Source organism: Carassius carassius, chromosome 6 (genome assembly GCF_963082965.1).
Source record: "Carassius carassius chromosome 6, fCarCar2.1, whole genome shotgun sequence".
NCBI classification, from domain to species: Eukaryota; Metazoa; Chordata; class Actinopteri; order Cypriniformes; family Cyprinidae; genus Carassius; species Carassius carassius.
Window position 1 is genome coordinate 4,386,837 of NC_081760.1, and position 18,090 is coordinate 4,404,926.

The following is an 18,090-nucleotide window of genomic DNA, read 5'->3' on the forward strand; positions in this document are numbered from 1 at the left end:
TTTACCATAGACTGTATTACCCCATATCCAAGCAAACAGGCGTATGGATACCGCTCTCATTTTCATTAAACCGTCATTTAATGTGGATTCTCTTCTATTTATTGCATATTTTGACATTAAAAGCTGTACAATCTATTTTAATATGATACCATTTAAAAAAAAGCTAAGCTAGTTTACAAACTGAAGCTATACATGAGTGGCACTATTTCACTTCTCGGAAGCATTTGGAACACTTGGAGAAGTTGTGCGCAGTGTCTTAAACGTACAGATGCAGATAAATGCCAATAGTATCCAGCTGTAGACCCGCAGCACCAGCAGTTTTAGAACCGCAGTTTCAGAATGTGACTGATGGAATCATGGCGATGAGTGAATCCTAATAATCCTTTTAGTATCCTTGTAGTTGTGCAGCACAGCGTTACTTGGAGGATGATGAGAACAAAATGACAAAGTGAATGTGCTTACTATAGGGCTATGGTTTGGTTTAGGATTAATTGCTTGTAATAATGCATAATTTACTGTTAGTACTATATTATGTAGGCCTATATGTAACATGTAATAAGCATACTGTTAAATATAGTGTTACCATGATTCTAGGCTTAAGTTTAGAAACATTAAATCTTTGATTTGGCTACCTAGACCTTTACCAGTGTGAATGATATCTTTTTTGAAAAGGCATCTTTATAGATTTTTATATGTTTATCCGAGCAGCTGAGTCTTTAGCCATCTTCAAGAATCGGCTTAAAACCCATCTCTTCCATCTTTATTTGACCCTCTAACTTTAACACTCACTATTCTAATTCTATTCTTAAAAAAAATCTAACTACCTTTCTAATCTTTTTGTATTCTATTTTCTTTTCATTTATTATGCAATTGTATGTGTATGTGTGTGTGTGTGTGTGTGTGTGTGTGTGTGTGTGTGTGTGTGTGTGTGTGTGTGTGTATGTGTAAAGACCTCTAACATTAGCTTGCTCTATTCTTTTTTTTATTCTATCTGTTTTCTTTTTATTTATTATATTATTTAAAATCCCATGCTATGTGTTAACCTAACTGAGAGTTGTTATAGCACTTATATATCATTGCTCTTTTTGTTGTTTTTGATTGCTTCCACTGTCCTCATCTGTAAGTCGCTTTGGATAAAAGCGTCTGCTAAATGAATAAATGTAAATGTTTACTGAAATAGCTGAACTTTGGGTAGTTTGCACAACCACTTAAAATACAGCAAAATATTTTAATGACCCATAGTAGGCTGCTGATATCATGCAGCGAGAAGAATATCTGCATTTTCTCAGTGCAATAAGCAGATACTTTAAATCTAATGCAGTCTGTGAGCAGTGGCCATATGAATATTGACACGTGCACACACACATATGCTCACGTATGCATCTGCTCTATCTAACGTGCACATACATGCCCTATATAATCTGTCATTCCTGCACTATCAAGCTCTTTAAACGCACCGTAAGAAATATGTAAACTCTATAGCTTGAAAGTTACTATATGTGATTAGTAATAACAGGGTTACTGCTGGTTTTATGAAAGTAAGTGTAAGACTTTTAAAAAATGTAATTAATTAACTGAATGGAACAGAATGCGTCATTATGGTGTCTTGTAACACCGCAAAGTTTGAAAGCAGTCTCCAGTTGATTTCAATTACTTTGTAATTCATAAAAAAAAATAAAAAAAAAATCCCAAATAAATGTTTATACTTGCAGAGAGTTTTGAAGTTTCCGTACAAAAAAAAAATGTTGACATAAGAATTATAAAAATATAGAAAAATAGCTAAATTAAATAATGTGTCTTCAACTCTTGAGCACTTGCACTTTTAGACTTGATAAAATTAGAATATAAAGACTATTTATTATATAATATATAAAATATATTTTTGTTTGTAATCAGTGTTCTCCAAACGGACATACAACACTTCGCATTTCCAAATATGTCCATTAGATGTCGCTCTTGTATGATTTGTCGTTCCATTGCAGTGAAACTGTTTAACCACAAGGCGTCAGAGAAGGCTGAAGTGAAAGTCCACTCCAAATGAAGTCTGTCATCATTTACTCATCCACATGTTGGTTTAAACCTGTATGACTTTCTTTCTTCTCTGGAACACAAACGAAGGTTTTTTGGTTCCCATTGGCTTACTGAATTTACAAAAACCACAACAGTATGAAAGTATGAAAAAAGGAAAGCATTCTATTTTTTTTTACTAAGGGGGTTGTGAAAAAAGAACAATTATAATATTTCTATATAAGAATTATATAGAAAGTATAACCCCCCCATGCTATCTTGGTCAAACTGTAAGATAAAACTGATGAGTGGAAGGCTAAATTCATAATATAGATTCAAAAACATCTTTTTGTCATAATTTTACTTACATTTTCTCTGTGTATGTCTACGGTATATCTGTAGTACCTATTAAAACAAATTCTAATCTTAACTTGTGTTTATTTTAAATAAAACTGTTTATTAATTTATTATTTGTGTTTGTATTAAAATAAACAGTACAAAATAGGATAAACCTCCAGAAATGTAATGCATTAATTAAAAAATAATATAAAGCAAAGAAGGGCACTGCGGATGAGGACACACTCACACCTAAAGCGTCCTGGAGAGAAGTTAATACATTCCACAATATTAGGAGCAGAGATCTGGATCTACTGTATATGAACTCCATTTACACAGTGTGGTTGAGATTTAGCTTCTTTCCTGAAATGACTTTTTTCTTTTCTGTATAAATGCTCTAAACAGTCAATCTAAGTGAAAAGAGGACTTCTGTTTTCCATCCTTTTTGCAAATATCATATATTGTTATCGTAAGCATACAAACAAAAGGACAGCTTTACATCTTTTACTTACTATGCACAGACCATTTTAATTAAAAAAAGGATAAAAGTAACAGAAAATGGCAGTCCAAGGAAGAGATACTCTTTGTACAATCCCTGAGGTATGTTCCCTCCTCAGAGAAAATGTGGTGTATGTTCGAGATTAAAGGGGGAAAAAAAAGTGAGGGAGAGACAGACATTAAATAACAAATAAGCAGGTAACTAAACAAGGCAATTCCTTGATCAAGAAGTGCAACTGTGCATCATTGTCTTTAACTGTAGAGGGATCATTTATAAACTTTACAAGTCTTTACAAACTGTACAAGTCCTATTATAGGAATAGAAATGGTCAAAAGGCCCATAGGTGCCTCTGAGTGAGTGTGGTCAGAGCTCAGAGGTTATCTGGGTGATACTGGAGTTGTGGAGAAGGAGGCAGAGTTTTGGGGCGAGTGGAAGGGGGGCGAGGGGGAGAGACGTCGAGGGCTGCAAAGGTCCCCGTTGTGTAGTTTCCACAGCAACTCCTCGTTCTCCATAGATAACCGTTTGTTGACCTTTGACTCTTTCTGTAGGGTCTGCTGAAGCATGGCCTGCTCTGTGGAGAGCTGCCTACAGTCAAACAGGGGAAAAAACAAGATTGAAATCTTCTGCTTTGATCATTTAATAAGCTCATATTAGAAACAAACTGCTGTGCTGGATCCCAGAAAAACTCAAAGGAGCAGATGACAAATTAAACTCGACTTACTTTGAAAGTGCAGCATGTTTGTCCATCCTAGCCTTGTAGTCCTCGTTCTCCTGCTGGACTTTCTTTAAACACTCTTCTAGTTTCAAATTTTCGTCAACCTGTGAGCAATGATAAAAACTTTATTTATTTATCAAAACCACCTCATACCTGTGGTTAACCCAAAGTTAAGTTGAAAATATATATTTTTTGTCATTCTAGATTTCTCTATGTTGGAGAGTTTAAGTGTGTCAAGTTACAACAGGACTACAGTACTAGCCCTAAAGGGATAGTTCACACAAAAATGAAAAATGTCTGAATTATTTTTAATTTCTCAGCATTTTTTGTGCGTACAATGAAAGCCAGTTGGGTCCAATGTGATTTTGGAAATAAATGACGTTAATTCTTTTGTGTTTCACATTATGCAATAGGAATAAAATGAAGCTACTTGTCATGAAGGCAAAGGCTAATTATAGACACAGTGACACAGGCAAATCTAACTAGAATGTCATGGGCTCACGATGGCATGAAGAGGCTACTGGGGCATCTAAGCCATATTTATGTATTATATCTGTGCATATTCTCACCAGTTTGTCCATCTGCATAAGTTTCTTGTCTTGCTGGTGTATCTGGTTGGTCTTTATTTCCAGCACGGCTCTGAGACTCTCTAGCTCCTGTTCCAAATACAGCGTGTGAGCGTCCTTCTGCACACAGAGAAACAGGTGCTCAGTTTGAGTTTCCCGCCATCTGGGACTACAAAGACGTCTACAGAGCATCTCTGTGGGTCACAGGCTTAGCATGTAACTAGCTTTACATGGTCAAGATGGTTAATCAGACGTCCCACTTTGAAGAAGAACTACACCAATGTAAACATTTCTGATGGACTGTATTAGAAAGCAGTTCCTGGTGTCAGTGTTGTTATTTTGAACTAACATTAAAAGTCATTTTTGTTCAGCTGAATTACAATAAAATATAAATAATAGATGAAAAACTTAAACACAAAAAATAGAAATGCCTTGTAAACTATGTGAAATAAAATAAACTGAAATATTTAAAATTATTAAAAATAAAATGAACTTAAGCCAAGTAGAAAAAAAATTACTTAAATTAAAAATAAAAAAATAAAAAATCTGAAAATAAAAGCCAAGTCAAAATATGATTATTAATAATAATATATTAACAGTAGTTTTGGGCCTGTCATACAAGGTACGTAGATAAAATAAGTGAAAAAAGGATTTAAATTCAATAACACTAACTGTTAACCAGCCCTGTGTTTATACTGAGAATAATACATAACATTGCAAAAGTCTTGCAAATTTTACCAGGCTTTTGTCTGCCAGAGCTCTTCTCCGTTCCTCCTCTTCTCTGATTCTTTCTTTCAAAGCCTCGTTTTCTGCTGTCAAAGTCTGAATTTTTTCCTGTAGGGGAGAGAACAGTGATTAAATAAACAATTACTAAACGTTTTCAGTTTACAAATGAAGTAAATAACTGAATGCGATACAAGCTAAAAAGTGGGTTAATTCATATTTAAGTTAGACGGTGATGCATACATTGAGCATGGCTTCAGACTCTTTGAGTGTTTTATCAAGGTCTTGTATGTCCAATTCATGAATCTTCCTGAGCTCTGGAAAAGAAAAAAAAAATTGATCTTCCTCATCTGACATAAAGATTAGATCAAATTCAAAATATAGTATATTAAATGAAAGGATAAACAAAAGGTCTTTTGATGACTGCAGTGAAATGACCTGCAAGAGACGTCTCATGTTCCCGTTTCAGTGTTGATATCTGCTGAGTGTGTGCCACTTCCTGTTGGTTCCTCAGTGCTTCTTGTTTGTTCCTCACATCCTCCACCTGTTAGTGGAAACCATACTCATCATCATATAAGAACAGAAACACTAAACATGCTTTTTTGCAGTTGAACTGGTTGGTACTGCAGAGCATTATGTAAAAATATGTTTTCAGTAACTGATGCCATTTATTCAGATTCATTCACGATTAACTTAAAAAGACAAACATAAAAATAAATAAAAAACGGTGCACACATTCATAAAAATGCCCACACAATAAACCAGACATAATATTGTGTGATTAGAGCTGTGTGATTTGCATAGTTTAACATGATTACATTACACGTTGTGATTTCTGTGTGATGTAAGCAGAGGCAAGTCCAGGTGAGATCCTACCTGCTGCTGCATGAAGGCCCTGCATTTATCCGCCTCCCTTTGATAGGCCACGTGGGTCTTGTCCCATTCTGCGGAGTAGAAGTCCTTCAGTCTTTCCTCCAGCTGCTGTAGTTCTTTCTGATGCTGCTCCTGTAGTTTCTGAAACAATGCCTCCAAAGATGCACGCACCTCTTCCTTCTCTTTCTCCAACTGCTCACAACACGAGACAGAGTTACCTGGGAATTAAGCGAATGAGAGGAGCACGTTAGGAAGAAGATGACTCTTGACATTGTGGAACTCTCAAGACGACATACACTTGGCTTTGTCTTGGTACTTGGTCTGGATCTACATCTTGGCACCAAATACTCTATATCTAACATGCTATTGCTGGAATAAATTGTGCCTTCTATCTTTCAGTTCAGTGCAATACTTTTTGGACAGGTTTTGGTCTGGGTCTTAAAAGAGTCTGATCTGGACACAAACTTGAATCTGATCTTGATAGAATTATTGTATAGTAAATGAAAAAAAAAATAATAATCCAGAATGTCATGTTGGTTTATACAATACAATATAGAATGCCCCACTTTGTCAATTTTCTAAAGAGTCAGTAAAGTCCAGAAAAGAACCTACAATGTACTTCTCTAAAGAGCCAGTAGAATCTAACACAATCTAGAATGAACCAGTGGTTCAATTCACTAAAAACAAAATTAGAACATAACCCAGAACGTACATTTAAACAACAGTTCATTTTCAAACTAAACTGAAATAACTGAAACAGTTAACTAAAATAAAGCTGAAAAAAAAAAACAATCTAGAGACAATTCTAGGAAAAATAAATAAATAGAAATGCGGCCTTGACAAATAACTGAAATAAAAAATGTTAAGTTAAGTATTGAAATGACTAAAAATAAATTAAAGTTAAAAAGAAATATAAAAATACTCAAAAATAAAACATAACAAAAACCTAAAACTTAAACTAAAATGAAAACTTAAAATATAAACAAAAACTATATTCAATATTGATAAATTCATAAATTCTATAATATCATATAAATAATACTGTTTAAAACCAAATTTACATTCGATTCTAAAGGATCAATATTATCTAGAATGGAATTTATTTAATGAGCTATTTAATTCCGTAAAATCTGAATCTAGAACATACTGGAGGAAGAATTCTATTCAGAAGAACAGAACCAACAGTACATTTAAATTCTGCAGAGTACAGATAGGATTCTTCTGAAATGTGTTAGCAGCATAATTATGTTTTTGATACCTCAGGACAACTATTTCGTTGTGTTCTGTGAGGTAAAGGGCAGTGAACTTTAGAGGCAGACTGTCATTTGGCCAGCTGCACCTTCTGACTTGCATCCAGAAGCCAGTGTGAGTGAAACATTCCTCATATGCCACACACATCCTTCACACTTGTCCCAAAGACCATGACAGTGAGGCCAAACTAATTAAACATAACAAGCTGCACATCTTTTTCATTCTACACCATTAGAAATGTGTGTGTCCGGGCTTGCCAAGAATGTGTGTGTATTTGTGTTCAAGGTACAAACGCATCGAGGACAAGTCATATTTTGTTCCAACTCCAAACACAATGAAAGGCTGTCAACTGTCTACAGGCAATAATAAAACAGGTAGAGTGTGATTGCCGGGTGGTTGATATCATCGGTTTCCCAAACGATGAACTGTACAGTTTCATCAATATGATGCTCATCAGAACAGAGCACTCAACAGGATTAAACACGAAACAACCTCACTCTGGAATGTAGGGAATAACATCATCACAAAGAGACACCGGCAAATCACGCAAGGCAGTATAGCTTAAAACACATGCTAAATGGTGTTAATAACATAGACAAAAAGAATTACTAAATATATATTATAATAAAATATACATAGATCACTAGAGCATTTTTTAAATAGAATTTGAGTATCGCTTTTTGGTACAATATCAGGATGATGTACCATGTATTAGTGCATTAAAAATTTGTAGCTAAGGTGATATTCTGGTACCTAAATACAGCTAATTTTTGCAGCCTAAAATTATCTATGAGAAAAAAAAATGCTAAAACTCATTCTGTGGTTCTAAGGAGGTGTGACCCTGAAACTAGACATTCACATAGACCTATTTCATCAGAATTGTGCCCTTGAGCAAGACTGTTATCCCAAGGTTTCTCACAGAGGCTTTCCCTACAATTAGTGTTTTCAAGTCATTCTGAATAAAAGCACCTGTTAAATGACAGCTATGTAACCAAGATGAAAGCTCACGGTCTGTGAGCCATGAGAAGGTACATAATAACCAAGCCACTGTGTATGCTTACCCAATTGCTCTTGCAGTTTGTTGATTTGGATGCAAAATTCTTCCCTCTGTTTGATTGCCGCCTCACGCTATTTCAAATGACAGAAGAAACAAAACCAAAAATCAGTCAACATGATAAAAAAAAAAAGTAAAGTAAACTAAAGGATTACTGGCAATAAAATGTCTAACAAAGATTTTAGATAAAACAAGATATAGTATAAGATTAAAATTACAATGCAAACTTTTTGTATAATAGAAATGCTTTATACAAAAAGTAATGTTCCATTTTAAATCTTTTTAGAAGTATAGCTTTTCACAATGCAATGGTTCTTAAAATGTTTTCAGGTGGCAAAAAAATATTTATCTGGAAAACAAAAATTAAGGAATACAAACCAGTGTTTTTAACTAAAACTAAACAAAAGCTTGATTTTAACTTTTTCTGAAATAGATAAAATAAAATAGATGAACAACTTAGGACAGATCTTTTGAAACACTAAAGTTGAAGCACTAAAATTACAAAAATAAAGAAAAAAATGTGTGTATATATATATATATCACATGATCATTTAGAAATCATTCTAATATTCTGATTTATTATGAGTGTTGGAAACAGTTCTGCTGTCTAATATATTTGATGATCAAAAGGTTAAAAAGAACTGCATTTATTCAAAATACAAAAAAAAATTCTAATAATATATTTTCTTTACTATGACTTTTTAACACATACTTGCTGAATAAAAGTATTGATTTTATTTAAAAAAAAAAAGAAAGAAAAAAAAATTACTGACCCCAAATTACTGACCAGTAGTGTATATTGTTATTAAAAACATATTTATATTTTAAAAACATAGCTTCCTTTTTTTTTTTTTTTCATCAAAGTATCCTAAAAAGTATCACATGTTCTGAAAAAATATTAAGCAGCAGAACTGTTTCCAACTTTGATAATGAATCATCTTATTAGAATAATTTCTAAAGGATCAAGTGATAATGATCCTAAAAATTCAGCTTTGCATCACAGAAATAAATGATAATTTAAAGTATAATAAATTTAAAAACAATTATTTTAAATTGTAATAATATATCACAATATTACATTTTTTAGATTTTTGATCAAATAAATGCAGGCTTGATGAGCAGAAGAAACTTCTTTCAAAAACATTAAAAATAGTAATGTTTCCAAACTTTTGGTCTGTACTGTATAAATAAACATATACATATACATATATATATATAGAAAGTGATGGGGTGCTATACGCCAGATGACCTGGCCTCCACAGTCACCGGACCTGAACCCAATCGAGATGGTTTAGGGGTAAGCTGGACCGCAGACAGAAGGCAAAAGGGCCAACAAGTGCTAAGCATCTCTCGGGGAACTCCTTCAAGACTGTTGGAAGACCATTTCAGGTGACTACCTCTTGAAGCTCATCAAGAGAATGCCAAGATTGTGCAAAGCAGTAATCAAAGCAAAAGGTGGCTACTTTGAAGAACCTAGAATATGACATATTTTCAGTTGTTTCACACTTTTTTGTAATGTATATAATTCCATATATAATTCCACATGTGTTCATTCATAGTTTTGATGCCTTCAGTGTGAATCTACAATTTTCATAGTCATGAAAATAAAGAAAACTCTTTGAATGAGAAGGTGTGTCCAAACCTTTGGTCTGTACTGTATATATTAAAAGAACCTATAAAAAAAGAGGGTAAAAACACAATAAATGTACTCAAAATTAAAGTAAAATTTAAATCAAAATAAAAGCCATCTTAAAATAATGATAAATACTAAAATAGTATATGATTACATAAGATGGTAAAATAATCACTGCTGGGGGAGCAGCTTGAGAACAACTGAAATGCAGGACATTCATTAGAATTTCCCCAAAACCTTCAAAAAGTTCCAGATGTGCTTTAATTCAACCTATTCAACATACTTTAAAGAGCCAGCACATTACATCTGAGTGTAGCTATGAATAAAACACCCTAGAGTTCCAAAGCGTTTGCAATGATGTATTACGTGTGACTCTCAGCTAGACACTGTCAGTATTGGCAGAATCGATTGTTGTTGTTGGATAAGAACCATCTCAATCAGTTTCTTATCAGCAGGCTTGATCAAGGGTCAGTGTGACGCTGATGTAAAAGTTCCAGGAAAGACGCATGTGTGTGTCTCTGATTAAGTGGCATGTTACAGTAACCTCTACAAGATCACACGGCCTGGGAGAGATTACAATATTCTATGATAAAGACTGTCAGAGAGTGCTGAACATGTGATAGACAAACTTAACATAACAGGCTGACCCACAAATCTCATGTCCATACAGGAATCATGCTCCCTGTTATGATTATTGTATTCACATACACTCAGTTTCATGACCTGCAATAAGAGGACAGGAGTTTACACCACTGAACTCTACAAAAACACACTTTGCATGAACAAAATACAAAAAGAACACCTACAAACTCAAAACTTCAGGGGAAAAAGTAAACACATGATTGTGCACTAGTTTTGAATGCCCAAACTGGAGTTTGAACCATGAGAAATAACTAACAAAATGCATTACTCCAGTCCTAATTACATACTGTATGTACAACACATAATCAAACACGACTTTCATCACAAACCATAATGAATCACTTAACAAGCTTAACAATGGTTTGGTTGAGGAACAGGAAGTTAACAATCCAACAATGATTAGACATTGAAAAAGGAGCTACTGAGAAACAGAGAAGCTACTAGTAAATCTGCCAGTAACAGTAGTTACAAAATGAAAATTCAAAAAGAAGAGGAACTAAACTGCACCTTTTGATTCTTCTTGGAGCCAGGAAGCTTCTTCAAGCCAGGTTTGCTCCCGGAGGAGCCCATCTTCTCCTCAAAGCCCCTCTCCCCTACCAGTCACACAACCCAATCTTCAACTACTTTTCTCCTTCTCTACTCTAGAAACTGGTCTGTCAGCATCAGTCTCCAGGCATGCTATACACAATTCCCTCCACAAGACCTGCCCCCATATTCCTCCTTAGAGAGAGGGAGTGGAAACTCAGATAAGAGAAAATGGAAAGATGAATGCTGAAGGAGTGAGTAGGTGGAAAAAATATATTTATATTGGTTTTCATGGTCAAACAATTTGATTCGTACTTTCATGATATACTGAGACCGAAGTATTAGATGAATCACATTTTGCCAGGGTACATGGAAAGAAGAAAGTCCAAAAGGTGAAATCAGAGTTACATGACATGACTGTTCTATAAATTAGATTGTGCTTGGTGTATTGGTGTTTATTTAATAGTATGGTCAACATGCAAACCATTGCATGGCAGAAAACCACAGGTCTGCAATGCTGTTCACTATAAAGGGGGAAGGAAAATACATGAAGGATCGGGACAAATGAGTAAATGAAAAAAATATATATATATATATATATGATTCAGTTAAAAAGTAATGATGTATTTGCTTAACAGTTAGATTTTACTCAAATGCAAATGCAATAGTTTTGATAGCAGTTCAAACAAATGTGAATAACCAATTTCCATGGGCCTTGAATCCATTTGATGTTTTCAGCTATGATTTTCCAAAACTAGTTTTACTTGAAATATAACTTTTTTGTGGACACTTAAATGGTGATATTTAATTAAAACAGCCTCAAATATGACATGTAACTATATTCTATGAAATATGGCAAAGTTCAAAGTGGTAGATGGGTACAGTGAAACACTGGTCTACTGTCATCAGCCAAACAGCTGTGAGATGGGGAAATAAACCACACCCCTTCTCCAAATCCCACCCCCTGAGGCTCAGGAGCAGCTGGCGCATTCCTCACATCAACATCCCACCTCTTCTGTGCTCATTATCAATCACACTGGGTGACACAAGAGCTAAAACTGTCAACTTTCCCCAAAGTAAAGTCTCTTTTTTCATGAGTGGGAAGTAAGTGAAAGTTTTGTGTGTCCTAAAAAAAGTACTGTATGTGACTGTATTTGGTTTCTGGAGTAGAAGTGCAAAATTTGTTAAGTACCCCAGGTGTTTTTTTTAAGCTGTTTGGATAAGATGGTGGGAAAGGTTTCTATTACTTAGAGATATGGAGATAAGATAACACATTTTGTATTATATATAGGACACTGAGGAATGCATGGAATGAGATTACTAAAATGGAAAAAGTGTTCACTTAAAGTATTAGAGAAAGAAAGAAAGAAAGAAAGAAAGAAAGAAAGAAAGAAAGAAAGAAAGAAAGAAAGAAAGAAAGAAAGAAAGAAAGAAAGAAAGAAAGAAAAATAAATTGTTGGTTTCTGAGTATAATTGTATGCCTGGGGTCAAGATTACTATAGTGGGTGTGGGGTGCACATTGAGTAACCCATTAACATTAGCACACATAAGCCTATATAAGTTCCTAACTTCAAAGCTAGCTAATAGTGTTTACCTACAGCTGGGTTCAGGCAGAATAGAGTATGCTTAAAGTCAGCATAAAATCAAAATTCACCCTTTTCACTTTGCTAATACACGTTCCTGGGGTTGTGCATGATTTATGGGTGCACATTATTTCAGAAAAAAAAAAGTTTGTTGTCAGAATCTTTCAACAAAATGTAAAGCGTTTCTCCACCTCTAAAACTGCCTTAGGTCCAATGAGGGCGGGGTTACGCTCATACTTACTCTGTCAGAGAAACCAAAATGCAAAATGGTAGGGTGTTACTAAACACCCCAATCAAACACAGAGTACACAATTCTCTTTTAAGTTTACCACAGACGTTTCAGAATGATCAAAGATGAAATTATACAATTGCATGTATTTAAGCCTAACTCGAAGCTGAGCTGAAGTCACATTTAATTTCTAGAACAATGGCTGGAGGTAAGAAGCAAATTAACGGAGGAAGATCAATGCACAAGTGCAACATGAACTAAACGGGTCCAGTAGCATGTGGGTCTGATGGCGATCACATGCACAGCTCAGGTCAAGCTTGGCTTATTGACCACCACATATCATGCATGACATCTACAGTGAATGTGAGCGGATGTTTCCCTGGAGCCCTCTTAGTTCCAACACACCTGGAAATGCTGGTTCATGGTACCACCATATAAAGTGTTTCCTACTTCACAGCTTTGTAGACAAAACAGGCAGACACATACACTATGACAAGTCCTTGTAGTATGCTTGATTATCCAAAATTACATTTCAGATGTTAATAATTGCATCTGACTCCATTACATTTTGAAAGGATGAAATAATAATTTGATATCTGCAAATATAATTGGACTAATAGGAAAACCGATCAAAGATATCTTGATTGAAGATAATTTGAACAGTCAAACATCATCATCTAAGTCATGTAATCATGTTACACTACAATGGAAAAGTTTGAGGTCAGTGAGATTTATTTTATTCTAAAGGAAATTATACTTTTATTCAGCAACGATGCATTAAATTGATCAAGTGTGACCGTAAAGACATTAAAAATGTCAACAAGATTTCAAATAAATGCTGTTTTTGTTAACTTTCGATTAATCAAAGAATTCTGAAAAATAAGTATCACACATCACAGCCTTCACAAAAATATTAAGCAGAGATTAATAAGATTTTTTTTTTTTAGGACAAAATTAGCATATTAGAATGATTTCAGAAGGCATCGTGTATCACTGAAGACTAGATTAATGATGCTGAAAATTCATCTTACCATCACAGGAATAAATGACATTTTTAAATATATTCTATATAAACATAAGTGAAAACAGCTATTTTAAGTCGCAATCATATTTCACAATATTACTGTTTTTACTGTGTTTTTAGAGACTGTAGAAGTGAGTTACCAAACCCATACTTTTAATTTGATTCATTACACATACTGAAATTTAATCTAGCCAAAATGTAGCTATCCAAAAAAATGTAAATCTAAGTTCAATGGAAAGCGCATTTATGCTTCTGATATCTGTAAAACGAGGTTCATTTCAGATGTTACCCAAAAATGCATTTTAGGTATCTTTACTGATGATGAAATAAAATATCTTTATTTTCAATTATGACTATCCAAATCTCAACATAACACATCACAATTTAAGCGCAGACATCTGGAATTACATTTCATAGAGCCACAATAGAATTCTAGATTTTTTAATTGTAGAATGAGAAAGAAAATCAATCCTACTAAATAACATTCTTTAATGATTATAAATCACGCTTTATCTCACACACTCTCATATAAAACACCACTTTGGGTAGCTCTCTGTTAGAGACCACGTTTGCTAAAAGATCAATAATGTGCTGTCAATATCAATATAACCACACCACTACAAGAAAGTAAAGCAGAACATGAATGGGGAGAAAACCTGCACAAAGAAATATGTACACAGAAATAAATCAAAAATATAAAACAGTAAAACTCTCCAACCTCACTGAAGATGTGCTGCACAACCAGGGCGAGAGCCTCCAGGCGGCGATTGCCGTCAGCGATGAGTTTACGGAGGTGCAGGATGCATTGGCTCTTCTTCTCATTTTGAAGATGAAGACCTCTCTCGTCCTCTTCCTCCGTCACTCCTCCTTGACTAGCCGGGCTGTGCTGCTGTGTCCGTCCAGCTGTTGCCCCTGCAGCTGTGGGCCCCTTGGAGCTCTTGTCCACTGTAAAAGAGCGCGTGTTCAGTGTGGTCATTATGTTCAGCATGTTTTCACAGTCCAGAATCACATATTCTCCTCAGTTCAACCAGTAAGCATAAAACTGCATTCATTCATCGTAAGAAATAAATAAACATGACTTATAGGAAAGCACTGCAACAAAAGCTTTAAGTAAGAAATTCAGTCACACAAACAACATGCGCCTTTTCTTGTAATAAGTCCTAGTGCAAACTGGATTGAATCTTGATGATAATGCACTAAGGTCCAGAGAGCACATTAAGGGTGCATTAGAAAGAGAGAGCGAGAGAGAGATTCTGTGTGTGTGTGTGTGTGTGTGTGTGTGTTTTGGTCTCATCTTCTACTGGCTAACTGAAGTCAAAGTAAGGTTTCCCATCCTATAATCTGTGAATAATATTGACTAACAGATTTCTCATACAGAGAAAAAATACATAAAAATCAATATATCATCTTTACCAAACATTTTCACCTTACTAAAACAGTAAGAAAATATAATGATTCTCAAACTGCCTACTGAGCAATAATACATCTGAAATGTTGAGAAATATGTATTTTTTATCCTGTTTGCTGGGACTGCTGGTTACAAAAAATGTATATTAGTGACATGGAAAACCATACAATGGATTCCCCACTATTAAGAAGGTATTAGATAAAAAGTATTTCATACTTCACCCCCAAGAAATTTTTTGCAAAGTTATAAAACATTATACAATATAAAAAACATTATATACTATCAATTATACAAAAGACACAGAGGTGTATATATGTATATGATTATATATGTATATGGTTACACAATTATTAATCACCTTTTAAATTTTTCAGTTTACTTAAATAGCCAAATAAATTATATTTATATTTATCATTTATATTCAAATATACCATGTAGTCTCCAAATATATGACATAAAATGATTAGATATAAAATGTATAATAATTATACAAGAATTAGAAAAATCACATGTAAATTCCACATATATAATCTCTCTTATGTCTTAATTAGATATTTAAAGCATAAACATGAGAAATAAAGGCTGGATATTTTTGGTATTCAGTTGACTTCTCTCAAACTTCTAAGAATGTGTATGACATTTAACAATGTCATACACATTCTGACAATTTAGATGGTAATTTAGTCTTTGTTTGAATGCAATCTGCATTACTTAGCAACCTTAACATATCCCACACACAAATCTGCCAAGTAAACACAACAGACACAAAAGCAGGAAAAGTTGAAGAGTACAATCTGAATATTAGCTATTGCTGCAGATAACTCCCATTTCCTAGTGGACTGCTTTGACAGCTGGCCTTAAAGGAACAGTTCACCCAAAAAATGAAAATTGCTTCATCACTAAAAAAAAAAAAGTGAAAGTGACATTCAGCCTTTCGATTGGGAGTCCGACTCTCTAACCATTAGGCCACGACTTCCCTAAAGTGGTGTGGATTTTAAGGTAGACAGAAGATGCATTTGATTCACGATTCATAAACTCTCAGAAAAAAACAGGGAACAAAAGTTGTCACTGGGTACACCTTTTTATACCTAAAGTTTACATATAAGTCTCTAAAAGATACATATGAGTATCTTTGAAAGGGAACCACCCAAGTGATAGCTTTTGTCTTGTTTTTTTCTGAGTGTAAATTTTCAGTTTGATTCAGGAAAAAATTTAGTACATTCAGATTTATTTGATTTAATCAGATTCCCAATAATAGTAGTGTTTATATATTTTAAAATATTGAATGATATTTTACAGAATTACAATTGATCAGATTTTTAGCATTTTTAATCAATTCTTGACCACCAAATCAAATGATTCACGATTCAAAAATCCATGTTTCATGATCAGTGTGGCTTCAGAATACTGAATATAACTGAATACATATGTACGATTTGTGAGAAATGATCAGAGAATTCACATTTTTGGGTGGGCTATGCCTTTAAAGCACCTTTCATGAATCAGCTAGTCTCTCTGATGCCCCCTGCTGGCACATATTATTTAGATTGGAGTTGACCCTCAGATTCTGCTTTCACAGTCACAGTTTCTTATAGCTTTTTTGGAAATGAAGTTACACGAAACAAATCATCTAGAAATCATGTATTACTCTTAATGAAAGGAGTCTGTTTCGAGGTGAAGTGGCAATATAGCATCAAGCACCTGTACTTATATTAGCCTTTAATCTCTTCTGCTATCTTCATCAAAGAATAAGTACACTCATGTGGATTAAATAAAAATGAGAAATTTAAAAAATTAAAATAATTTAAAAACAGGCTTGAAATAGAAAGATTGCTGCTGTCTTTTTTCACCCGTCTTTTTCAAAGTGATGTGAGATAATATGTGCTTTGAGGTGAAATGTAATGTATTTAAAAAACTGTATCTCAGTGTTAAACAGTGCCCTTGCCTGTGGTCACATGACCACATCTGTCACCGGACAGAACTGTCATCTGCTCAGCTCTGATCATATCACTGCTGACCTCAGATACTTCGCTACTATGGATATCATTGTGGCACAGGGATTTTGTCCTTAAATACCCTTATAAAACTGTACAGTGGTAGTACTGAGGTACTGGATGAAAATTTTGACAAATACCACATTTATATGGCATGGTATTTATATGGTACACTAGAATACCTTGAAATTACCATGGAACATGTCCAAAAATGTACAATTGAAACGGCATATACATATATATATATATATATATATATATATATATATATATATAAATCATTTTGAGTATATAAATATTTTATTTTTGAAAATTTCGTGTACCTTTTAAGTTAACAAAAATCCATGTCTGAAAAACATTTTAAAAATGTAGGTTTATTTCAAATGTTTTATTTTCCCATGTATTACATTTTGTTATTTAAACTAAACCTACACTTTATTGTTTAGCATATTTTTTCACCGAAAAATAAAATGAAATCTCTATGTATACATTTTAGTAATTTTTCATTATATTTTCCCCATTTGTTGTATATTCTGAAATTAACAAAGTTACATATATACAAAAATCTAAATAGATTATTTAAAAAAAATTGCTTAAATTATATAAAGTCACTTTATATCATTTTTTAATTTATAAATGTAAAAAAAATCCATGAAAAAGCATATATTTTACTATATATTGTTCTAAAATTTTAATAAGTCTCAAATAAAATGTATTTTAAATCATTTTTAGGTTTTGTAAATGTTACATTTCAGCAATTATTACATATTATATTTTTGCCTATGTCTTATATTTTTAAATTGACAAAATACATATATAACTATCTAATAAAAATACCATTATCTCAGCTATTTATTTATTTGCCCCATATACATTTTTTAAAGTTTAAACTAAACCTTTAAAACTGTAACAATGCTTGTTTGCAGCACATATTTAGAAAATGATTCAAATATATTTTGGCCAGAGAATTTATTTATTTATTTATTTGTATTTATTTATTTATTTTTTGCTATATGGGATAGTTATAT

The 18,090-nt window shown here is 33.5% G+C and overlaps 1 protein-coding gene across 2 annotated transcripts in view; it reads right to left on the reverse strand.

Annotated features, from left to right (window-relative positions):
- Window positions 1-2,785: 2,785 nt before the first annotated feature.
- mtus1b (microtubule associated tumor suppressor 1b) overlaps window positions 2,786-18,090 on the reverse strand; it is a 46,729-nt gene continuing 31,424 nt past the window's right edge. For both annotated transcript variants that reach the window (XM_059552000.1, XM_059551999.1), the window contains 9 exons: window positions 14,379-14,605; window positions 8,032-8,098; window positions 5,723-5,937; window positions 5,285-5,390; window positions 5,090-5,163; window positions 4,862-4,957; window positions 4,127-4,243; window positions 3,564-3,661; window positions 2,786-3,427 (listed from right to left, as the gene is read on the reverse strand). In XM_059552000.1, coding sequence (XP_059407983.1) covers window positions 3,220-3,427; window positions 3,564-3,661; window positions 4,127-4,243; window positions 4,862-4,957; window positions 5,090-5,163; window positions 5,285-5,390; window positions 5,723-5,937; window positions 8,032-8,098; window positions 14,379-14,605 — 1,208 coding nt within the window. In that variant the 3' untranslated portion in view covers window positions 2,786-3,219. The remainder of the gene's footprint in view (window positions 3,428-3,563; window positions 3,662-4,126; window positions 4,244-4,861; window positions 4,958-5,089; window positions 5,164-5,284; window positions 5,391-5,722; window positions 5,938-8,031; window positions 8,099-14,378; window positions 14,606-18,090) is intronic.